Source organism: Eurosta solidaginis, chromosome 3 (genome assembly GCF_040869045.1).
Source record: "Eurosta solidaginis isolate ZX-2024a chromosome 3, ASM4086904v1, whole genome shotgun sequence".
NCBI lineage: Eukaryota > Metazoa > Arthropoda > Insecta > Diptera > Tephritidae > Eurosta > Eurosta solidaginis.
The window spans coordinates 93,815,551-93,841,959 of NC_090321.1; the positions used below are offsets into that span (position 1 = coordinate 93,815,551).

The window sequence follows — 26,409 nt, forward strand, 5'->3', positions numbered from 1 at the left end:
TCCAATTTAGTGGGCCATACAACGCTGAGTGTGGAAATCTTTGCTATGGTTTTGGAGCCATGCTTGCTCTCTATGGTACATTTGTATGATGTTGTAAGTATGTGCTTGTTGTGCCCTTCAAAATTACTTGTTTTCTGAGCAAGGAAAATGGAAACTGTCAGAAGCACAAATTGTTGTCGTTGATGCTGATCCCACAACCGCCACCAATACAGCTGCCAGCATAGCTGCAGGCAACTGTCAGCGTTAAAAACAAGAGTAAATGGAAGAACAACAAGAGCGACAGCAATTTAAGCAGCAAAATATAGAAAAATTAAAAAAGTAAACAAAAAGCGCCACAATAATGATAACGACAGCCGTTGGCAATTGCTGTGAAAATAATTGCGCGCCACAACGACTGGCGCATATTGAATTGGGCGCATGCTGCTGCTGCCATAGTCACAGCAGCTGCTGCATGCTTATTGCCGGCGCGGTTTTGTGTGCTGTCGAATGCGTGTCACAATTTATGATACTGGCGTCCTCCTCCCCTACCATTCCTCTCTTTCTTATTCAGAAAGCAGCCGTTTTCGGCTAGCACATGTGCTACCAACTATTAAGCGTGCACAATTTGCCACCAACTGTTGTAGGCTGCTTGCTTTCTTGCTAGCTGGAGTGCCATTCACAGAGCTTGCCAATGCAGCCAGTGCTGCCAGGCATTATGTATGTACATACGTGTTTATAGCGTACAATACTGGTCGTTGTTCTTTCACATTTGTGGGAGGGCATATGGCATGTGCGTTTCTCTTTTAGGCTGGCAATGCTTTTCGGGCTCTATGCTTTTGTTCGGGCATCGTTAACTGGCACTGATTTCAAGTATTTTACTTACAATGCCATATTTACCCCACAAAAGATTTTTCTACTAGTTTCTAGGAAGTGTAGTTCAGGACTCCTCTTTATCTGATAAACATTGATCGTACACAAACTAATATTGTTCGAATATAATTAAAACATGTAACAAAACAATAATGAAGTTCTTGCGTTAATTGGATAAGGCCAGATAGATAAGTCATTCTACCATCCAAAGTCACCCATCGCAAACAGATTTCGCGCAAAGATCCTGCCATCTGTTTGACCCAAAAAATTTGTCTACGGGTGTAAAAGCCACTATGTAAAGGTTTTGAGGCACTTCATATATTTAATGCCAGGCTATCAAGACAAAAACACCACTTTCATAATTTGGCCTTAAGTTTATAAGGGCAGTCCTTTAATATGAATTTCGTTAGTTTAATTCAGAAAGGCTTTAACCAACATATTTTTTGAAACTGCGATTTTGGTATGATAAATTAAAATACACCCCTAGGAAAAATTTGAAAGTATTGGAATAAATAACACCCCAGTTAACATTTGGAGTCATAAGGGAATCAGAAAATACTTCTAAATCCGAGCTTTATCGCTCATTTTGAGCTTATTGAGGAGTAATATATGAAAGCAGTTCCCTTTTTGTAATGGTCGCGCGATATGGGTTTAATTTATTTATGATATGAGCCTGATATGAGCTGCCTATATGCCGCTATGTCTGAACTTGGTTTCCCCGCAAAACTTATACGGCTGTGCAAAATGACGTTGAGCAACACCATCAGCTCAGTCAGAATTGGGAAGGACCTCTCCGAGCCGTTCGAAACTAAACGAGGTTTCAGACAGGGTGATCCCCTATCATGCGATTTCTTTAATTTGATGCTGGAAAAATTATACTAGCTGCAGAACTTAACCGCACTGGAACAATGTACTATAAAAGCGTGCAATTACTGGCATTTGCATATGACATTGATATCATCGGCCTAAACACCCGCGCTGTTAGTTCTGCTTACTCCAAACTGGAAAAAGCAGCGGTAAAGATGGGTTTGATGGTGAATGAAGACAAAACGAAGTACCTGCTGTCATCCAGCAAAGAGTCAGCGCATACGCGCCTTAGCAAATACGCTGGTGTTGGCAGCCATACTTTCGAAATAGTAAAGGCCTTCGTTTATTTGGGAACCAGCATCAACACTAGCAACAACATCAGCACTGAAATACAGCGAAGATTCAATCTTGCCAATAAATGCTACTTTGGACTAGGTAGGCAATTGAAAATTAAAGTCCTCTCTCGGCGAACGAAAATCATACTCTACAAGTCACTTATCGTACCCGTCCTGCTATATGGGGCAGAAGCATGGACCATGACAACAGCAGATGAAGCGGCTTTGGGAGTGTTCGAGAGAAAAGTTCTTCGAAAGATTTATGGGCCTCTACGCGTTGGAGATGGAGAGTACCGAAGAAGATTTAATGATGAGCTGTACGAGCTATACGCAGACATCAACATAGTCCAGCGAATTAAAACGCAGCGGCTGTGCTGGCTAGGCCATGTTATGCGAATGAAAGATGATGCTCCGGCTAAGAAAGTGTTTCTATCGGAACCCGCCTATGGAAGCAGAGGTAGAGGGCGGCCCCACTCCGTTGGAAGAACCAGGTGGAAAACGATTTAAACTCCCTTGGCGTGACCAATTGGCGCCGGTTGGCGGAGCGGAGGAGCGACTGGCGCGCCTTGTTGGACGGCCATAACCGTTTAGACGGTTAACCGCCAATTAAGTAAGTAAGTAAGTATGAGTCTGAATATGATTCATATAAGACACATATTGGCGTCATGAACAGCTCATTTCCGACACCTTTTGGATTCCGTAAATACACATTTTTAAAGCTTTTCAGAGCCATTTATGAATCTTAACCAGCTTATACAAATATTGCATTTTTGTTTTCAATAAAATTTTGTTTGAAATTCGGGAAGCATATATGTATGTACGAAGCTTTATGTGGAACAATTGTGTTTTGGAAAAGGCGTAGGTTTTGTCTTATTCAGTAGCAATTATGCGGCAAAAATCCCTCAAAAATGTCTGGAGCACTGGTAATTCTGAGAAGTAATGATTTGGCACGACCAGTAACAATAGAATGACTAAATAATATGTCCATGTTGAACAGGAAAGCAGGAAATGCTCTAAACCATTAGGTACATATTAAATTTTTATTCGAATGAAAAATTTTTCTCTTCGTAAGACATGGTGTAAGAATAAGGAAGAGTTCCGTCAAAATAAAAAGATCGAAAGTCTTATTAGTCGCATGATACCCTGCATGTAGTTCCGGACGCAGTCCGGACTAATCATCTTATAAGCAGGCTTTATATATATGTCTTTAGGGTTGTGTCTTCTGTGTGTATGTGTAATTACTACGTAAACACGTTTGTTCCTGCTGGTTTTAATTTCACTTTCTTAAATTTTATTTTACATGCTATGGAGCGTTCAGTTTTTCCAGCTTCACTTATTTTCGTTGCCAAAAGCAAAATTCTCGTGCACTTTACCAAAAAGTTCTTGTCTGCTTTTGACATTTTCGCAAGGTAGCAGCAGTACAAAAAGGTTACCAAATACCATTCCCTCCCTTTAGTTAGTTTATTTTATTTTCCCAGTATATTTTATGTAAAGACCAACATCTTACACTATATTAAATGCTTTCTTTTAGCTCAAAATTCCACAAATGCAGAGGCGTATCAATATTAACGCCAGAATTCTGTTAGAGCTCCCCTTAGAGATCTTCTCAGGGAAGGATAAAATTAAACTGGCTTATTGTTTAGTAGCCAGCTAATGTACTAAATTTCTATTTATATTAAGTATGTTTAAAATTGAACGATTCTTCCACGAAAGCGTAGTGAAAACTATGGAAACAAATATTTCGCATGTGTTATTGTAAAGAGGTGTAGTTCAAAATTTTATTTCATCATACAGTTTCATAATAAAAAATTAAATGCAAAGACGGGTATGCCGGTCAGCTTTGCCCATTGGAGTATTCTATCTAATCTCACCAGCCGGCTATTTTGGGTGTTAACATATCTCTAAAACATACGTTAGGAATACTTTTTCAATTATGTTGTGGTTTTATCGGCCTTTTGATTTGTAACATCATCTGATCGAATCAAGCTCAAGGCCAAAACAATAATAATTTTTATTTGTTAAGACATAATTTTTTCTTTACTGATAATTTTTTTAAATTTGAATGGAAGAAGACAACTGAAATATGTAGCTCGAGCCATTATTATTATTGTTATGTCCTTGAACTCGATTCGAACCCATGGAAATACTTTGCCACTACCACTAAAAAAAATTTGTAATTGACACACACGAGCCGAGCAAAAATTAATTAACTCCATTTGGAAACCGACATGACATGACATGTCTGAGCCATTGAATTGAGATATATCAATGATATTTGATTTAGTCTTTAGACTTTTTGAGGTACCTGGGAAATAAATTTATCAGCATTACTATGGTGTTTGTCAAAAAATCGTTTATGTTTTACTTGCGATAAGTCTACATTTATGGCGGCCACCGTGGTGTGATGGTAGCGTGCTCCGCCTATCACACCGTATGCCCTGGGTTCAACTCCCGGGCAAAGCAACATCAAAATTTTAGAAATAAGATTTTTCAATTAGAAGAAAATTTTTCTAAGCGGGGTCGCCCCTCGGCAGTGTTTGGCAAGCACTCCGGGTGTATTTCTGCCATGAAAAGCTCTCAGTGAAAACTCATCTGCTTTGCAGATGCCGTTCGGAGTCGGCATAAAACATGTAGGTCCCGTCCGGCCAATTTGTAGGGAAAATCAAGAGGAGCACGACGCAAATTGGAAGAGAAGCTCGGCCTTAGATCTCTTCGGAGGTTATCGCGCCTTACATTTATTTTTTTTTTTATTTAAGTCTACATTTATTACGTAACTTGATCAATAACATATTTTGCGTATATCAGTTCAGGCAAATCCTGCGGTTTTTTGGTGTAATTTCGAAGTGTAAGTTTTTCTTTTATGTTTTTACCTAAAACGACATACCCCTTCATAATAAGCATCAACATATGTATGTTTATTATCTATAAATAAAAATATACCTGCTTTTATACTAACTACAACCAACGATGTGTGCCAGGAGCACACAGAGCTTCTCTCGTATCTTTCATTTGCAGATGTGCAAACGTTTGCACTTAGTGTTGTAATCCTTTTGAGAATGTCAACCGCACATTTCCATATTTTTATCCTTTCAGCGCACGCACTACAAGCAAACTTTGCAAATAAGCCGGCCCACATTTGCACACATGCAGCATCAGGCGAACATAGTCACATACAACGAGGACAAACACGAAAAGTTGATACACACTGCTATCATCAGCTGGTTGACAACAACTGGGGTACATTCATAGCGTCGACGCCAAGGTAGAATGACTTTTTGATATTGATGGAAAGGGAGTCGATTTCTGCGCAAAGTCGTAAAACAAAATTGGATGGATGGACGATTCTGGCATTAACCGCTAAAAACTACTAAACAAAAAATCTGCTAACTCTAAACAAATTATGTATTAAAAGCTCATAACTTCATAAAATTTCAATCCTTTTAGAAATTTAAAATGTCTCACACTCTGTTGTTTGGCCAATGAACTACTTCGTAGAGCTTGCGCTTGACGGATTGGCTTCGCATAATCAGTATCGCTTCCACGTTTCACAACAGTAGTGCGCTCCGGCTTGAAAGTACCCTCGCAATTTTTCTGGGAAATTCGTTGCTTCGTTTTTGTGCGTCCATTAGGTTTTGTCAATGCCAGTGTTTCTCCCGCAGGTACTTTTGATTTTGCTTTATTTGGCCCATATGATCTATCAACCTTTGCCTTTGACTTTCGTGGTCTTTGTCGAGTCTTCTCCACCAGTACTCGATTACCACTGAATCCTTTCTGCAAACTGAAGTTAAGTGGTATATCCTGGTTCTTATAACGCATCACCCTTCTCTGCATATCGATCTTGATGTCATGGTCAACCAAGAAGTCCACTCCCAATATGACTTCATCAACGATCTCCGCCACAACGAATTTGTGTAGAACTGTGACCTTTCCAATCAAGACTTCACATACCACTTCTCCCTGGACTTGGTTATACTCGCCAGTGACCGTACGCAACCTTGCTCCAGGTAACGTTTTTACTCTCCAGTTGACCAAGTCAGATCGAATTAGGGATGAGATGCGCCCGTATCTACAGTCAGTAACCTTTCTTTGCCATCCACATTCCCTCTGCCGGTAAGACTGCTTGATTTCCTTCCAATTTGCGACACAGATATCACAGGACATTCAATAGCTGGAGATAGCTCTCGATCTCTACATCTTACTCGCTATTGTTCATCCCCTCCAGCTTTGTTATTAAAACCACTCATGCTGTTGCACCCACTAGGATCAAGATCGCAATGACGTGCAATGTGACCGGGCTTCCCGCATTGGAAGCATTTGATAACTCTCTCTCTCCGCTTTTGCAATCCTTTCAATGCCTCCAATATTGCGTCTACCCACTCTGACCTTTCTACTTCCACACGGCGTGCTTTGAAAACTGGCTTACACAGAAGCGACGCTGTTTCCTGAATCAGAGCATGTGATACCGTTTCTGCGAATGTTGGCTTTGGTTTTGCGTATGTAGCTCGCTTTGTTTCGACGTCCCGTATGCCATTTATAAAGCTCTGAATCTTTACCCTTTCAGTGTATTCCACGGGTGCGTCCGCATTCGCTACTAAATGTGCCAGCCTTTCAACATCCGACGCAAACTCTTGCAATGTGTCACCAGGCTTCTGGAAGTGGTTCAGTAACTCCATTTGGTATATTTGTCTCCTATGCTTAGTTCCGTATCGTCTCTCTAGAGCACCTATCAATGCTTCATAACAGTTCCGTTCGCCCTCTGGAATGGTTTGTAAAATCTCAGCTGCAGGCCCTTTCAATGCTATGAACAGTGCAGTAACTTTATCTTCAGCACTCCAGTTGTTCACTGCTGCGGTCTTCTCAAACTGAATCTTAAACACCTGGAAAAGAACAGAGCCGTCAAAAGATGGAGTTTTTACCTTCGTATTGCTTGCTGAAACAACTGGGCGATCTAGTTGCAACTCCTGTATACGACCTCTCAAAGCATCCACTTCGGCTTCGATTTTTTCCTCAAACTGCGTTATTTTCTCGTCCATACGCGCTTCGAGTTTTGATGATATACGCGCCTCTTGCGCTTCGAGTTGTACTGTTATGCGTGCCTCTTGCCCTTTCAGTTGTGCTTCCATCTTTGATGTAATCTGTGTCGACATTTCTGAAATACGCGTTTCTTGTGCTTCAATCTTTGATGTTATGCGTGTCTCCTGCGATTCCAGTTGAGATGCCATATATGTCTTCTGTTCTTCCATCTTGGATGTTATACGGTTCTCCTGGGATTCCATATATATCTTTTGTTCTGCCAGTTGAGATCACACTGTCGATGTTTGAGCAGATATTGCAGCTAAAATCATGTTCAAGTCTGTGCTCGTAACTGTCTGCGATGTTTTGATTTTCTCTTAAATTTTTGTTGTCTCCTCGCCATCAAGAGGAAAGACATACTCTTCCACGTTAATTCCTTCTGCTTCCATTGCCTCTCGTAGTCGTGCCTGAAGTTCGAGTTTAATACCGCTGGTATTCAATCCACGGCTCTCCAACTCCTTTTTCAGTTGCTGGATCTTCAATTCACTGAACTTTGCCATGTCCAAGTTGTATTCGAAGTTTTCGGAATTTATTCAACAATTCCTCTTCTAACACCAATTGTAACAAATTTACTTGCAATCCTCTTATTTGCCCTTTTGCTAAGTTCGAAACACTAAACTGTTGAATAAATAACTCCAATATTCAGTAATGCCAAATGGCCTTTATTAAATTACTTCACAATAAATAATACTGCTATTGCTCGCCAGATGGCGCCTTAATCAAAACTGCTTGGAGCGCCTCTACCTTTGGTGCTTTTATACTCTGTCATTTCCTCGTTGTATCTTCTAGGCGCTTCCAGAATTTACTTAGTTACTGCCATATAATTATAACTACAGATGCACGTGTATAGCTTCTCATATGCGCGCGTATTTGTGAGCCGCACTTCCACAATTACAATTGCATACTTTCGGGAGAATCTCAGATAAGATAGCTGCATGAGTTTTTACATCTCTTCTCCGCTGCGTGTACGTAGATATGTGTAGACATAATGATTGATTCGTTTATGTAGATACATAATGATTGATTTATGGATGTGCATACAAGGCGCTGCTTTGCATCGGCTTAGAGATGGCAGTACCCCTTAGTGTTGCTAATATTCGTAACATTATTTACGTGTTTTATTTTAATTTGAGCTGTGGCAATATTGCATATAAGGTTAATAATGAGAGTTCCTTTTAAGTAAAAGTTAAGAATAATTTTTGCATACTCACACTAAAGAAAATCATTCTTTGTCGAGGACGCATTATTTTTAAGTCGAGCGATTGTTGGAAAACAACGTTGGAGATTTGAGAAGTACACGGCTAAAAGAAGGTTTATAAATACCTATTATGCCGGTCTTCCTGAAAATGAGAGCGTAGAACAGAATTTGAAACGTCTACACTTTAAGAGTAAATTCTAGTGGGCGGCAGCCTGGTTTCGAACCCGCGTGCCACGGATTGTAATAACTTGCGCTACCTACTGAGCTCTCACATCTTTCTTAGAAAATATATCATTACACTTCATATGTATAACAAAATGTTTGTAGAGTTTTTCAGAAATGATAATTTTATTATTTATTACCTTTGTATTAAGTCCCTTTCATGTTTGTCCCCTCATTTCCATATTGACCCGCGGAAAAGTCTATTTCGGTACCTTCCCGTTGAGCTACACACTTGATACTTAGACCATAGTTCAGATCTGGGAGACATTACAATGCAAGTGCAAAAAAATCCGCTAGCACATAGTTTGCGAGTAGATGGCACTACACTTCGTGGAAAACAAAATGCCGTCAGGTGGCAGACGAATCGAGATAAATGAAAATCCCTGAAAAACGCAGGGAATCTTGCGATCGATTTTTAAGTAACTTCCCGGTGAGCTAGAGACTTGAAGCTTGGGCCCTGAGTCAGAACCCGGTGACAATGCAATATTTGATCAAAAAAATGTCGCTAGGTGGCGCATGGATCGAGATATTAAGAAAATTAATTTTGATTTGGGAATCTTTCAATCCATTTTTAACTAACTTCCCGATGACATAGACTTGAAACTTGGCAAGCAGTTCGAGGCTTGGTGACAATACAATTTACAGAAAACAAAATTCCGCTAGGTGGCACTTTAAGTAAGATAACTACAAATCCTTGAAAAACGAGGGGAATCTTGCAATCGATTTTTGAGTAACTTCCCGGTGAGCTAGAGACTTGAAACTTGGGCCGTGGGTCAGAACTCGGTGACAATGCAATATTTTATCAAAAAAATTCCGCTAGGTGGCGGACGGATCGAGATATTGAGAAAACTACTTTTAAATTGGGAATCTTGCAATCGATTTTTAACTAACTTCCTGGATATCTAGAGACTTGAAACCTGAAATATAGTTTAAAACTCGGTGACAGTGCAATGTTTGATCGAAAAATTTGAGCTTTGTAAAGCACAAGTTGAACTATTTAGAAGATGCAGGCGTTATAGAATTCCACCTCGTTGAAGGCCCAACTCAACACACGTCCTTGCATACTTTTAGGCGTACGAGACTTTCACCACGATTTTCAGTTGTGCAAATTAAGTAGCTGACAAACATGGTGGAATTATCTTGTTATGATGCGAGGTTGATTCCTGTTGTATTCGCCAGTTTGGAAAAAATAAATAAAGATAAGTATTTTCACTTAGGAATTACTAAAATTACTAATCAAAGTTGCAATAGCCTCTTTGTAGGCAGTACTAAAAAATTTAAAATAAAATGATAATAAAAAATTTTAAGGACTACCTTTATATAAATGGACCAAAAAATAGAAAGCAATTTTTCCTTTAATACAGACAGAATTTTGGGATTTAAAATTATAAAGGTGAAGCGCGTGTTTAAATTTTAAATAGTCAATTTGTTAATCCCAAGTACATGGTTTGCCTTAAATTGAAATATTGCGCTCTACCTTTATAGTTTTAAATCCCATAATTCTTTTACAAGAGCTATTGTTAAAGTTTTTTAGCCAAAATAGACTATGTCTATATTAAAGGAAAAATTGTGTTCTATTTTTTGGTCCATTTATATAAAGGTAGTCCTTAAAACTTTTTTATCATCTTTTTTATATTTAAATTTTCAGCAACAAGTTTCTATTTTTAGATGTTTAAAACTTTTTGGTTTTATTTCAAACCCTATTTTTCTATTCTATGTTTACCACCGTATTTATTACAAAAATACTAAAGGCGATTGTTTTTTTTTTATCGGCCTAATGATAAAGGATTAGTGGTTTGATTTCGAGCTACATATATACAATAATTTTTATGAAACTATTTTTTTTTTCAATTTTTCTATAATTGAAAAATTATTATTTAATTTGGAATAGAAGATAGAAAATTTTTCAGACACCTGCCATAGCTGCGCAGATAGACCCATTTCGAAGATTGCTAACCCTTTATCATCAGTACGCTTTATGCACGCAGCGCTAACCTTTTAGCTACTTCTATTCCTCTTCACCAACTATATTTTAACAGCGTTGCGCCATCTGTTGCAAATCACTGATAATGTTGAATTTTTGTTTATATTATAGAAAAATTAAGTAAACAATAATTATTATAAAAATTATTGTTATAGGCCTGTATCTCAAACCAATTCCAACCAGGAATTCTATAATGCAAAAGGATTATAAAGCTTTTTAAGATGAAATTTCAATACAAATTTTCATATTACAGGAACTTTATAAACTTTTTTATTTTTTTGAATAAGAGGGTTCGATTTTTGAAACTTCTTTGGTTTGGGGTAAAACAATTCTGACCGTGTATCTATGTTAGTTCTCAGCTTAAGCTTTAGTATGTCTAAATGTTTATTGGGATACATAATATGGTTTCCAATCAGTGAATCAACTCATTTCGCTGAGATAACTAGCATTAGCTCAGCATTGCCACAAAAAAGTAGCAGGAAGCGCATAGCAATCTGTGTTCACAACATTCTAACGAATGTCTTAATCGCAACCCACCCTTTTAAACTTTCACGTTCCTTAGGTTTATCGCAGCTCATGCAGCATGTTGTTCTCATAAGAATGGTCACAGGTGTCATTGACGGCGCTAGCAAACATTGGGTGGTAACATTTGTTAGAAATGACGCGGCAGCAACCACTGACACATAAAAACGAGATGAAACAAGTAAGGAAGGTTAAGTTCGGATGTAACCGAACATTACATACTTAGTTGAGAGCTATGGTGACAACATAAGGGAAAATAATCATGTAGGAAAATGAACCGAGGGAAACCCTGGAATGTGTTTGTATGACATGTGTATCAAATGAAAGGCCTTAAAGAGTATTTTATGAGGGAGTGGGCCATAGTTCTATAGGTGGACGCCATTTAGGGATATCGCCATAAAGGTGGATCAGGGGTGACTCTAGAATGTGTTTGTACGATATTGGTTTCAAATTAAAGGTATTAATGAGGGTTTTAAAAGGGAGTGGTGGTAGTTGTATAGGTGGTCGCCTTTTCGAGATATCACCATAAAGGTGGACTCTAGACTTTGCTTGTACGATATGGGTATCAAATGAAAGGTGTTAATGAGCATTTTTAAAAGGGAGTGGGCCTTCGTTCTATAGGTGGTCGCCTTTTCGAGATATCGCCAAAGGTGGATCAGGGGTGACTCTAGACTTTGTTTGTACAATATGGGTATCAGACGAAAGGTGTTAATGAGTATTTTAAAAGGCAGGGATCCCTAGTTCCATAGGTGAACGCCGTTTCGAGATATCGCCATAAAGGTGGACCAGGAGTGACCCTCGAATTTGTTTGTACGAAATTGGTATCAAATTAAAGGTATTAATGAGAGTTTTAAAAGGGAGTGGTGGTAGTTGTATATGTGAAGGCGTTTTCCAGATTTCGACCAAACAGGGTGACCCAGAACATCATCTGTTGTATACCGCTAATTTATTTATATATGTAATACCTGCCAAAATTTCAAGCGTTTTTTATTTCGCCCTGCAGAACTTTTTCATTTTCTTCTACTTAATATGGTAGGTGTCACAACCATTTTACAAAGTTTTTTCTAAAGTTATATTTCGCGTCAATAAACCAATCCAATTACCATGTTTCATCATTTTACTATTTTTCTATTTTGCGTCATAAGTTCAATTCACCTACCAAATTTCATCGTTTTATCTGTCTTTGGTAATGAATTATTGCACTTTTTCTGTTTTTCGAAATTTTCGATATCGAAAAAGTGGGCGTGGTTATCGTCCGATATCGCTCATTTTAAATAGCGATCTGAGATGAGTGCTGAGGAACCTACATACCAAATTTCATCAAGATACCTCAAAATTTACTCAAGTTATCGTGTTAACGGACGGACGGACGGACGTGGGTCAATCAAATTTTTTTTCGACCCTGATGATTTTGTTATATGGAAGTCTATATCTATCTCGATTCCTTTATACCTGTACAACCAACCGTTATCCAATCAAACTTAATATACTCTGTGAGCTCTGCTGAACTGAGTATAAAAAGGAGATGGCGTGAAAACATGTAGGAAAAAAAGTAAGGGAGCGCACGTACATAATTTGTTGATGTTACTGTTGTTATAGCTGTTTTGCTATCTTTCCACCACTTCACCTGCTGCTTGGGTCATTATTGTTAACCGTTTGAATCTAATAGGATGCGGGCGCGTGCTCTAATGGTCTTACTCGCCACAACAATAACGACAACGGTCACAGTAGGTATGTAAAGAATGACAGTGCAGTTGGTCGTTTTCTCACAGGCACAGCAATAGATCAAAATATGTCTATGAGTTTTGTTTTTGTTTTTCTTAAATTTTCACAATTTTACTTTAACAGCTTTATTTATCTTTCTGTCGGATTAGGCCACCTTTTTTGCTTTTAGCAATCGAGCAGCGTTTGTGTGACCGTATACAAGTGGTATTTATGACATAACTGAATGTCTTTGTTATTAATAACGTTAAAACGAAAGAGGGTCGTTCTAGAACCAGATGCGAATTATATGGAAATAACATTTCATGAGAGCATTGCTAAATTGAAATGAAAGATATTTTTAGGAAATGTCTCAATTCTCTCGCAATCAGTAGTTGGGGTATACGATCTCCACTAAAAGGAGGCAACTACATATGAGTTTCGTTCAGGTTTATTTCCAATAAACCAACATGCACTATCATTTGTTTACTTTCTTTAAAAAAAGTAATCGGCTTTTGTATGGCAATGACCGAAAAATAGTCAGAGTGGTTATTTCTGCATTACATGTCAACAAGTTAAATAATTCCAGTCTCAAATTCAGTTAGTCTATTATTATCTGTTATACATACATATGTATGTAACTGTTAAAATAAAAACATGGGTTGATTGAAATTTATATTGGTATCTGCTTTTACAATGGCCGCATCAGAATGAACTTCTTCATATAGGTGCGTACAACGCAATCTTATGTATGATAATAGCATCGCCACAATCACGCAAGATGTTGCATTTGAAAATGTGAAGGAACTTCAGGCTCAGCAATTAAACCTTATTTTTTCTCCTACTCTTTTGTTAAAATGCAGTTTTTAATTGTGAAAAACATTGGAAAAGTACCAAAGAGTGGGAAAAATAATTTCACTTGCAAAGTGTGAAAGCATTCAAGCTAAAGCAAATGTCGAATTTTTCTTCTTATGCCTGCATTTACAAAAGTTGAAGATTGCCAACTTGTGTATGTCAGATGGCACTTGTGTCGATCGGTCTGCCAATCTCCGTAATAATACGTGCAATTTACTCATCATGCATAAGATTGCGTTGAACCTATGTGTATGAAAAAGTTGATTGTGACGCGATCTTAACATTAGTAAGTGTTTAAACGGGACCAATACAAACTTCTTAATTAACTTGAAACTAAACGTTACGTGCATCCTTGCCAAAATCGGATCGAGGCATAGGAGACGGAATATTTATTTTCAAATTTTTTAGACCAAGTTTACATAGTACGAGGTTATCTTCATTTTCGTACTTAACTGTTAATCGGTAATCAAATAACTAGATTTCCCAAAAGAGTAAACAAAACGGTTCCTCGACAAATTTGAAATTTATTATTGTAGTACCTAGGGATGGGGTTTATCTAAACGTAGTATAGGTAAACTATTGTGGGTTTAATGTTGATTAGAGTATGTGTAAACAAAGTTTTGAAATGATTTCGGTTTGATTTTTTCCAACTTCACAGTTGTCACGTGGCTGTCATGGCGACCTTGCATGACGTACCAACCAGTAAGTAGCTGACTTTTTGTAGTTAACTAGACTTGAGTTACCTTCCGGAATCCCATAAAATACTCAATTTTATTTTGATTTTTTCCCAATTAATGATTTTTTTCTACAAATATGGTATACTTAATTAAGGTGCATAATTTTTTTTTTTTATATATATCAAACAAGTGACAGCTCTGTAAAAACATCCTGAGTACCAACATTAAAAGATTACTAGGCGTTTTCAATTATTGGTTTATTTTGTATTTTAAAACATAGTAAGTGTGAATCTATTCGTCAGGTTATTCAGAATAATTCCACCATTGCCACCATCTGTCTTTTGTTAACAAGTTGAGTTCTCGCCAGTCTTGTGGCTACAGCTTGTTGTTGCCCATATCCTGCTGTTTCCGTTCAAACTGACAAATTTTGCCATTTTAGTGCGATTGTTTTTTGTTGTTCGTTTTGCTTACTCAATTACGCACAAAATTCAATAATAGGATTGCTTTCGGCGCAATTACAGCTGCAACATTTCAGTTGCTGGATCACAGCTATTAGGTATAAGCAACAAATACTACGCGAAAAGAAAATGCCAGTGGCCAAATAAGAACGCTTGGATATAAAACAGATGCCTAAATTCAAGAAAAGTGGCGTTAGCGTCAGCAATAATAACAAAAATCGCCATAAGGCAATTTGCTTTGACATCATATATATATGTATATTTCAATGGAGAGAAAAGCACTCTTGTGTTTGTGAAAACATGTTCATCACATATGGTCACAGCTGTTCGTCAACCACCGCAACAGTAGCAACGTCAGGATGATGCTTTCAGCGACGACCAGTTTTGTCGTTTTAATACAAATATATACAAGTGGATACATTTAAATCACAAACAAAACATTGAAATTTTCTGTTCCTAAAACTTATTATTGACAATTTTTTTATTTAGATATTGTTACGGTCGCGACACTTTCTGTAGAGAACTTTCATAGTTTTACTAAACCGATCTTACCATATCAAAATTTGAAATTCCACCTATTGACAGTGCAATCAAAGAAAAAGCACTTCTTAAGCCATTGTGATTTATTAGCATTTGAAAGTTTTCCTGTCGCGACATCTCTGTGTTATGGTCGCGACATGATTCGTTTTTTTACTGTGTATTGGGCAATGTCTCCACAACCGATTGTTGTATACAAACGAAATGTATTCTTTGGTCCATGGTCCCCTGTCGTGTGATACAGATATTAAAGTAAAATATTTTATGGTCATCCAAGTCCAAACTTTGGTCAATACTCGACAACGAGAGCTTACTTAGAAAAATTGTTAGTACCACTTAAGTCATTGGACTCGTATAAATGAATCTGTCCCAATCTGAAAGAAAAAGTACCGAATGTCACGGTCGCGAAACTTATAAAAAGTTACAAATAAACTGATTTGATGTTTTTAAATGAAGGGCAACTCCATAAAAAGCTTCGCAACTACAATTACTATTTTATAGATTTTCCAAATTATCTTTTTATCAACTTTGAGCTGAGCTAACGTCTTTTCCACAACATCCAAATGCAAAAAAATTATTAATTATAATGGAGTGACCTTTCGTGAACGCATGTAAGGATTTTTGGATACTGTAAGATGGAATTTGTTTATTAATTCAGAGGGGTCTGAATTGGTGGAAACACTTATACACATATTCAGCTAAAATTAACACTATACGAGTTAACTTTAAGTGCGAATTGGCCGCTAAGGTAATCAGGCAAGTCAATGTTAAACCGGGTTCAATCTCAACTCTAGTTTAGGTTAAGCCTAGCTTTTTCGTTTTTTTTTAATTTTAAGCTTAGTCCCGTAAACGGTTATTGGTTATAATTTTGCTCCGATTTATCAAAACAAAATATTAAAAAAAAACATATAAATAATTTGAAAAATTACGAGACTACCTTAAAATTTTTGGCGCATAGTCATAGTCAGGGCTGTTCAAAAATTTCTATATTGAAGTTCAAATCAAATACACATACAAAATATTATGTAGATTGAAACGTTTTTAAATTGAACAAAAAAATTATTATTTATTATAATAGAATTTTGATGGTCCCTTTAATGAATAAATTTTGAATTAAAATTTTTCTCAGTGCTAAAATATTTTTGAAAAATTTTTTGGTATCAATTTGTTCGTGTAAATTTTAATATCATACCGAAGTGCCTTGGCTTCATATGGAAGTACTTTTTTGTACTTTCTAATGAAATTCAGGCACTTTCATATAAATCTTATTTATATGTGAGGGCATATCTTCAGGGCAAAACAAAAACAAAAGTGCTATGAGTGTATGGGGGTAGAGCAGCTCTAGTCATAGTCAAAACACAATAAGTTTTATACTTGGTTGCCGTTTTTGACAGAATGCTCATAAGAACTGACATATGTCAAAAAACTTTAACTAACTTTAGAACATAGCAATAACTAAAAAGGTTCAATGTGGTCATATTAAATCGTTCCCAAGATGGTCGGGCTAGTCCCTTAATGGTGCTTGTTACCGAAACGTGTCGAACCTATACCCCGCAAGGAACCATCAGCAAAGAACCAAAATCTTCGGAGAGTGTCCTTATCGTTACAACAACAAAAATAAAAACAACATAAATTCGCAATTGGATGCTCTCTTAGTATTGCATATTTCATCTAAGAATTTTACGAAAATAAACTAAATTTTTTCTATACATATTACATTCTGGCGATCAAGCGGATACTGTCGGAAACGGAGCCAGCATTTGGGTCATCGTACGCATGTATATTCGTTTTCACTAAACGCTACGCGCCTTTGGATGATTGGATAAATAACATTGTTATATATAAAATGTGGCTTTTCGTCCTTTACCTCGATCCACTTACGCATCGACATCTGTCTTTTGTATACGTATGCCTTCATATTTTTCGACTCAGATCTGCCAAAAAAGGGTTGTCAATATTTATTTTCTCCTTTTATACTTATTGTCCTCAAATGTTTTTGGCAGGACCAAAGTCACGTACTCCCCACACAAAAATCCCTTCATTAAAGCTTACAAACAAATAAATTTAATCTAAATTTGTTTTCTAGACTATTTGGCGTTAGGAAAAATGTTGGTTTGTGTGTGGAGAGGTGGGTGATTCTGTGCTTCTCATATGCTCGCAGCAAATCAAGTTTGAATCTGAATTTAGTTGCTATACACCATGAGTACACGTGTGAAGCTCGGCGCTCGAGGCCGTATATAACTTGGTTTTCACTTCGGAAAATAAGTATGCAGATAACAGGGAGCAATGTGCCTATCTGTTTACGTAGTGTTGAATGTTTTGCTGAGTCGCCTAATTGCAGTTCGTCTGGGTGTTGCACTGCTGCCAGTAAACTCAGTAATAAATTTGCCATTCTTCATAGTTATGAATCAGTGAGTTGTACTAGTTCCTGGGTTAAATTTCATAAGTACACTTGCACAAATAGCTACTGCAGTTTCGTCAACACCTCAAGAACTCATTTAAGTTGTCTTCACATGGATTGGTTGTTGTCTACTGGAAAATTTATGTACATAGGAGTGGCTACACAGCTAATGCGTTTTCATGAGGCGAAAATAGATACATACATATGTTTTTGATAAAAATAAACATAAATATTTTTTCTGTACGCTAACTACATTTCAGACTCTATTCGCCGTAGACTATCATGCATTGAGCATTCTTATATTGTAGGTCAGTCGAATTTCTATGATCTTCCTGAGATGTATATATACCCGAAAAAAGCTGTCTCATAACATGCAAAAGGGATTGAATTTTCGTTCTAGATGTTTTGTCCTCCTCCGAGGCGAATCCTGTTACAAATATGAATGTATCATATACATATTTGGCAGGCGAGGCATTGGCGACCCCAAGTTCCTCACGGAACCAGGTGATGGGTGGACAAGGCCTAGAATGTTCACTTTTGTCCCGTGATGGTCGGGATAGTACCTTAATAGTGCTTGATTCCGGAACGTACCGGTTTTATATCTGACAAAGGACTACCAACATCGCTAACACTCCCCAAACGAACAGTAAGATTCGCAAAAAATTTTTCCATTTACTCATGTTTTAAGAATTAAAGTCTGAGAATACGAAGATCAAAATGACTGCAATCTGTACCATATGCGATGCGCTTACAATTGCGGTGTACTTTTCCACTTCTTTTGTATGCACCACACCCGCTTTGCTTTGAATCGTATTTAGTGGCATTTCTCATTGAACAACATCGACGGCACATTTGCAAGTGATATTACCAAGTCAGAAGCACGGTGAAATACAAGTTTTCCTTAGAATTTTGAAGCATGTGTAGCAAATGTGTTCATATGTTTGCTTAATTTTCTTTTTAACATCCGTACTTGTATGAATGCGTTAACGTGTGCCAGCATTGCATCTATACATGTTTTTATGTTTGAGATGATGAGTGAGTTGAACAGACTTTTTGGGTAAGGTGTTATGCACCAGTGTCATTCATAGGCACCAACAACATGCCCATTCATACATTTGCAGTAGAATCGGCTGTTTTAACTGGTGTATATCGGACGAAGAATGTGTTCTGCTCAGTTCTAAACGTTTTTTTGTCTTTGGATTGGTTTATCAAAGCGGTTTTTAGCACTTTGAACAGGATTTACGGTTCAGTTCGGTTCTATATATATGTAAAATCAGAAAATATTTACTTTTTCCTACAAAGTTGCAAGAAAAATAGTATAGGTAGTTTTATCAAGGACTTAAAGTTCTCTTTATCCTGTTTCTAATAGTGCGTATTTTGCACGTTTTTGTAAACCTAAATATCGATTTGTAATTATAATGTTGTATTATCAAAAAATTGAAAAGCATGTCCACAATAAAACGAAAAATATTTAAATGAAAATCATAAGAAAAGCACATACATATTTTTTGTTTCCCTGTCGACATCCACATTTAAAGGCTACATCTGCTTTATTTCGAATTGTTTGACACAATTGAAAGGGATGTCCTCCAACCACACCCACTTGCAAATTTTTAGTTAAGAAGTAAAAGTTTTGGAAAACCTTCCATATGAGAGTGCTCCCACCTTTACAAGTGTGCTATTTTTAGTTTTGTCATGATAAGGCCAAAGAAAATGTGCTGTTTAAGTGGGGGCTCAGAGTGAGGTTGGTGTTAGATGAGTTTGCTTTAGTATGGGGAGAGGTGGTTTTTGTTGCGCGGTTTCCCAGACGCAGGATATGCATTGGGTACACTTACTTAAATGGCGCTTAACCGTTGTAACTGTTTTGGCCGTTCAACACGCCGCGTCAGTCGCTTCTCCGCTGGGCGAACTGGCGCCAATTGGTAACACTAAGGGATAGGATTAAATCGTTTTTCACCTGATCATTCCAGCAAACTAGGATATGTCCAGTAATACTGTAGAGCATCATCTTTGGGTCGCCGCCGTGGTGTGGTGGTAGCGTCCTACGCCTACTACAACGTAGGTCAGGTGTTCAAGGCTCAGGAAAAGCAACATCAAAATCTTAAAAAAAATTTTTTTTTAATTAGAAACAAATTTTGTAAGTGGAATCGCTCGTTGACAATGATTGGCCAACTTTTCGAATGTATTTCTGATATGAAAAGCTTCTCAGCGAAAAATCATCTACTTGCAGATGCCACTCGGAGTCGGCATAAAACATGGAGGTCCCGTACCGCTATTTTAAACGAAACAATGTAGCACGACAAAACTTGGAAGAGAAGCTCGGCCTAAATCTCTTTGGAGGTTATCCTCTCCTGTATTTTTCATCTTTCTACTACTACTACTGAGTCCATTGAAGCATTTGGTGGCAACAGTGGTTCTTCGATGGATTCTTAAGCTGTCGTTGTTGTTTGTGCTAATGCTGGTTCCCAAATAAACGAATTCCTCTGATATTCCGAAGTTATTGCTACTAACCGTGACTTGGTTACCAAGCTGCAAATATGCAAACGCTTCATGAAAGAATGTACTTCGTATGGCCTTTATACCCATCAAATCAAATTTTCCGCTTGTTTTTCCATTTTGAAGTTAGCTGAACTAACGGCGCGTGTGTTCAGGTAGATGACATCAATGTCATCAGCATACGCAAGTAATTGCACCATTTTATAGAATATATTGTTTATTGTTCCAGATTGGTTAAGTTCTACAGCTTGTATTCCTTACTCCAGCATCAAATTAAAGCAATTACACGATAAGGGGATATCCCTATGAAATTTCGTTTAGTTTCGGACGGCTCTGAGAGGTCTCTCTCAATTCTGGCTAAGAGTGGCGTGTGGTAAATATTTGGTAGATCGATTTCCGCACCGATAGTAAGAAGGTGGATTCCGCTGTAGTTCGCGCCGTTTACAGGTTCCCTGTTCTTGTGGACTGGACGGATTCAGTCAGGGTTGCATTCGTCCGACCATATTTTGCATAAAGGTTGATGCATATGGCTTACCAGCTCCTCACTGTCGCATTTGAATAGCTGCGCAGGTAATCTTTCCGCGCCCGATCCCTCATCCTTTTTAAATCTAGTTATTCTGACTTCATCATAGTCGGGTGCCAAAACATGAGCTCCATAGCCATCGATTGCGTGATCCGGTTTACCATCATCCCCAGGCGTTTTGTCACTGTATCCATTTAAGAGCACAGAGAAATGCTTCCTCATAATCTAAGTACCTACTTTTATGGACATCGGTTGCCAATTCACCCTTTGCCATGGGATGAAAACCTTCCGTCGTCGCCAAATTTGTATGGTAAAATTTGAGTGGCTAGCTCCTATCACTCACTTTCTGCCTCTACTTTTTTATTGTATTCGGTACGTCGTGGTTTAGTTTTCATATGTGACGGTTTTGCCTATTCCAATACCCAGATCGAAGTAAACACAGAGTAAGGCGGGTGACTTGAGGTAGGTTTTGGTCCTTCTCCATAACAGATGATATTGTCCATATTCACGGCATTCACTGCCGGCCAAAGAACTGCCAGATCTCTTTGGCGGTCGTTCATAGCTCATCAGTACACTGCGGACCAAATGTCCATTAAAAAAAGTTTTTCAAAATTAAATATGCTAAAAAACTGCATACACGAAATGTTTCTGAATTACTAATTTATTCAGAAAATGGCTTGATGTTGAGTAACGAAGATCTAATTGTACTCCATTTTTAGCTCCTGCTTCAGAAGATAGACATAGCTCATAAGTGCAAATGTAACTGAGTTTTCTAAACCCCGTTCTTAAAGATAAATACCCTGTACTCGCAGAAGAGGAAAGCATTATCCCTAGGGAGACGCACGTCACTCTATCTCAACTTCGATCTGGATACTGTAACAAGTTAAATACTTACCTATCCAGAATCAACCCTGACATACATAATGTTGCTTCGTGTCCCCATATGACACCAACCATCCTTTTAATTGCTATGTGGAACCAACGTCTCTAACATCCCTCTCACTCTGGTCCACCCCTGTTGAAACTGCAAGTTTCCGTGGACTCCCGTTAAAGGATATTGATGCGAATTTGTGAGTGGTGGCACCTATTGGATGGGGCGAAGCACTGCTATAACAACAATAAGGAAACTGGGCCTTTACGGAATTAAAGAGAAAATACGGATTGTGGGGTTGAGTCTAGTTAAAGTGCACCGTGATGGGTTGTATTTAGAATTTAAATGTTAGGTTATGGTTTTGTCTTGTTTCTTGAATTTTTGGAAATGTTCCTTCTCCCCGATGCCTCAGTAACAGGTGCATAAAATGGCTACAAAAGTACGTAAAATAAAATATGTGTTTGTGCATACATACATATCTGCGGCAATAAGAAAAAAGATATGATTTGGTTAAAGGTTAAAGGATGGGTAATGGATAAATAGCACCAGCAGTAATATAAAGTAACAGCTGCCACTTTTCTACAATAATTCACAATTTTCGGAATACAAGATGAGCTACAGATGCTTGAGTTAACCTTCCACTTTAAACGATGAGATAAGGAGTGTTAACAGAAATAGGTATGCACGTGTAGGGTAAGTGGAGTTATTTTAAATAAATACAGTATGGCCTCGCCTCAAACGACGTACCCGTATCATGACGCCGAAGAATATAAATCTACAGCCAATTCGCGAAAACTCGAAACATTTTAAGTAAAACCTACATACACTGCTACTTAAATAAAAGCGATACCAAAGTAAGAAAACAAATACACATAAAGAAACTATCACTATTTGTTCGATACACATTGTTCTAAGATAAAATTTAATATATGGGACCTTTCACCACATCAGACCCCTTTGAACTAATAACCAAATTCCATATTGCACCTACCAAAAACGTTGACAAATGTTCAATTAAGGCTACTCCATTATAGTTTAAAATTTTTTTACATTTGGATATTGGGACGAAGTCGTAAGCTCAGATCCAAGTATAAACAAGATAATTTAAAAAATCTTAAAACTCGTTATCGAAGTTGTAAAGATTTTTATGAAGTTTTCTTTTTTACAAACATAATGTTTTCATAATTCGAAACAAACCTCAAGCTCTTTGGAGTTATGTACGGCTTACAGCAAACATTTTAACTTTAAAAGGAATGGCGTCGCGAGCGTTACTGGAAAAGTGGAAAAGTTCAATAACATGAGAACCAGAATTTTCGCAAATTTAATTCTTTGCATAAGTATCAAGCAACATCTTTATATTACAAATTTCGTTAAGAAAAGTTCGTCCTTTTCTTTTATTTCTTACGTTTTATTCGTTTCGCGACTGTAACATTTGGTAAATTTTCTTTGAAACTGAAGGCTTTATACTTAAATCAAAAATTTTTTTTTAATCAAGCGGGAAAAGGGACAGGATTCAACCATGCCAAGTCCACTAATTTTAGGGGTACCTACTAATAATTTTTCTATGTAATTCCTCGTTGTCAAGATATTGACCAAAGTTTCGACCTGGATGACCATAAAATATTTTTATTCAATATGGTTATCACACACAGGGAGCTTTTCGGACTATGAAGATAGGATGTATTTCGCTTGTATACAACAACCCTTTGTGAAGAGATCGCCTAATATACACCAAAAAAACGTATCATGTCGCGAGCGTAACATTTTAAAATGCTTATATGTCCATCAGAGAGGGTTAGGCTGAGTTTTTTCTTTTAGATGCATTTAAAAAGTTCGATATAGCAAGATGGTTTAGTGTGAAAATTTTACAGTGTTTGGCATGGAAATGATTTCCACACAATTTATGCAATTTAACATGTCGCGAGCGCAACATTTTTCTGTAACCTCTCCTGGGCATTACCAAATAAATTTTTAAATTGTTATTTATCTAATATATTTCTTACTTTTTGAGGTCCTTTTTGTATATAATAATTTAATAGTTTTATTTAAAATTATGAAAGTTTAACAAAAAAATGTGGCGCCTGTAATAATGGAAACTTTCAAATGCAGAATATGATACCGTTATATTCTTGGTATCGACATAACATTTAACAATATACATACATACAAGTTGTCAAAGAAAGCTCGCTTACCCCGCTTACGGATATAACGTATAACTTCATTTATTTAGGTTTTTTTAACCAATTCCTATTGCCGCATGGCTTAAAAAATTATAAAAGAAGGTAGTTTCAAAAAGAATGTCTTCAGAAGATTCGTGTTCGAATTGTAAAAAACACATAACCCGTTACACCAATTCGGATTTAGTGCGTTAAAAACGTGCAAGCAAATATGTCGCGCTACCAGATTCGCCAATTATTTTTTGTGTAAAGCGCGGTATCCAGTTTAAAAAAAAAAAACAAACGCAAGAGATTTATTAATTTTCCCCTTGCAAGACAAAGTTGAAGTTTTTTAATTTGAAAATGAAGCGAGTTCAGGGTTTTGTGCAAATGGTCTAGCATCGTTAAATTGCAAACTTGTGTAGCTTATTTTTTACAATGGACTAACAAAATGCACGGCTATGCATTTGCTACGCCATGGCAATGGAAAAGTGTAAGGATGACGGAAAGAAAAAAACTGATAAAATCAGCCGAATTACGGGTCAATTCAAACTACATATCGAGCCCTTCCCGCAATTTAAGTGTAACCAACAAAAATACAGATATTAGTTTTTTGCTGAAAATCGATAGTTTTGCATGATTTGAATCATCTCCAAATTTTTATAATAGAGAATAGTACCGTTATCAAGCTAAATCAAAAAGAAATTTTAGTGTAAGTGAATTTTAATGTTTCTTTACTTTTTTTGTGACCGCAAATTGCTACTTACCTCAAAAGTGCTTCTCTGTGGTATCTTACGAGTAATGTTTATTTTCACTTTTATCGTGTATATTTATATTATTCTCAAAAGCACTTGTTGCAATTATACTGTATATGCATGATTTAAGCAAGCATTTTGCAAAAAAAAGAAATATGGCTGAAAACGAGAATATATATTTTAGTTTGATACAAATCATTTCTGCTTAAGTTCGTGAAATCCAATAAAATTGTTGTATTATTTTAATATGGAGCTTTTAAAAAATAAGGTGATTAATTATTTTATATTATCTTTAAAATAAAATAACAAAACTGTTTTTTTATACCAATGAGCGATCAAGAATAATTCACTGGTGCCATATAGCGATACCGAGTCTGAAAAGACATATTCTGGGGAATTAGAAAACGAGATATGCGCTGGAACAAGGGGGTACAAGAAGAAACGAAAACTTCCTAAAAGACTTCGGGGAAAAGACGAAAGCTGTATGAAGTTAAACCAAATCCCTGCGTAGGTAAAAAGTGTGGAAACAAGTGTTGTGAAAAGCTTAGTGAGCAAGATCGGTTGGTGCTAAATGAGCACTTTTGGGGCTTACGCAACAAGATACGACAAAGAGATTTGCTTCTATCGTGCATGACCCGGAAATGCGTCCAAAGGAGAACATCAGATAGCCTTAAAAACAGTGGAGCTATGCATATTTCATTACCTATTACGCAAAGTGTTTTAAAGTTTGTCAGCTGTTTTTACTGAAAACACTTAAAATTCCCGAAAACACGTTAATATGTGCTAGAAAAAAACATAAATCTTCAAATACCTCTTGCCTCACCAAAAAAAGATCTCCTCCCCATAGCAAGTCTGACGAAATAAATGTGGCTCTTTTGAAATCATTCATTGAACACCTACCAGCAGTTCTTTCCCACTATTGTAGGAACAAAGGTACTAATTTATATCTTCCACAGTACTTTCGAAACGTGCCAACTTTGTATAGGTGTTACACGCAGCACTTGATAAATACAAATCAGGAGCAAGCTAAGTTATCTCTAAGAGTTTTTCATACCATTTTCAAAAATGAATACCATATAGGCTTCCATTTGCCAAAAAAGGACAAATGCATTATTTGTGAAAAGTATAAGTATTCGGACAGAGAATCACAAAACCTTTTACAACAAACTGAGGAACATAAAATGCACATACGGGACAGAGATAAATCAAAAGAAATTTTCTTAGAGGACCAAAGAAAAAGCAAAAAGAATGGGACGTATATCTGCGCCAGCTTCGACCTTGAAAAAGTATTGAATACACCACACGGAAAAAGCGTAAACCTTTTCTATTCAAGAAAATATGCCGGATGAAAGGGGGACTCATTCTGATATAAGTCTATATTGTGATAGTTGTGTTGGGGACAACAGTAACAGAGCTATGCAAGCAATGATAATATATTTCTTAGAGAAGGCTGCTAACGTAAAACAAATTAAATTAACTTACCTGTTGCCTGGGCATACCATGATGACCGTGGACTCCATACATAGCACTATTGAATCTTTTATTCGCGATAGAAATGGTTGGGCTCCAAGTGAATGGTATACAATTATTTCGAACGCAAGAACTATACCAGAAAATTATACATGCATTTTAATTCATAATTCGGATTTTAAAGATTGGAAAACCTTTTCTCAAGCTTTGCTTCCAGTTTCAGTTAAAATATCATTTACGTCTTTGCGTTGCGCTATCTTGGAAAAAAAATCTCCCTTGGTTAAACTACACTATGGTTATTTTGACGATAGCGAAAAAAGGTATACGATCACAACACAATTGTGCGGTCAAGGCGAAATTCTCTCATACTTAGTAAGGGTCCTGTTACCTTATATGATCACTTCTTACACATTTCATCTTCAAAATATAACGACCTAAAAGCCCTTTGCGAAATGAGTATCATACCAAAACAATTTCACTATGAATATATTAGCTTATCCCATACTGGAAAGATAATAG

The 26,409-nt window shown here is 37.0% G+C and overlaps 1 protein-coding gene across 1 annotated transcript in view; it reads right to left on the reverse strand.

Annotated features, from left to right (window-relative positions):
* nvy (CBFA2/RUNX1 partner transcriptional co-repressor nervy) overlaps window positions 1–25,986 on the reverse strand; it is a 115,052-nt gene extending 89,066 nt beyond the window's left edge. Inside the window, exon 1 of the mRNA XM_067772778.1 lies at window positions 25,903–25,986. Coding sequence (XP_067628879.1) covers window positions 25,903–25,944 — 42 coding nt within the window. The 5' untranslated portion in view covers window positions 25,945–25,986. The remainder of the gene's footprint in view (window positions 1–25,902) is intronic.
* Window positions 25,987–26,409: the final 423 nt, after the last annotated feature.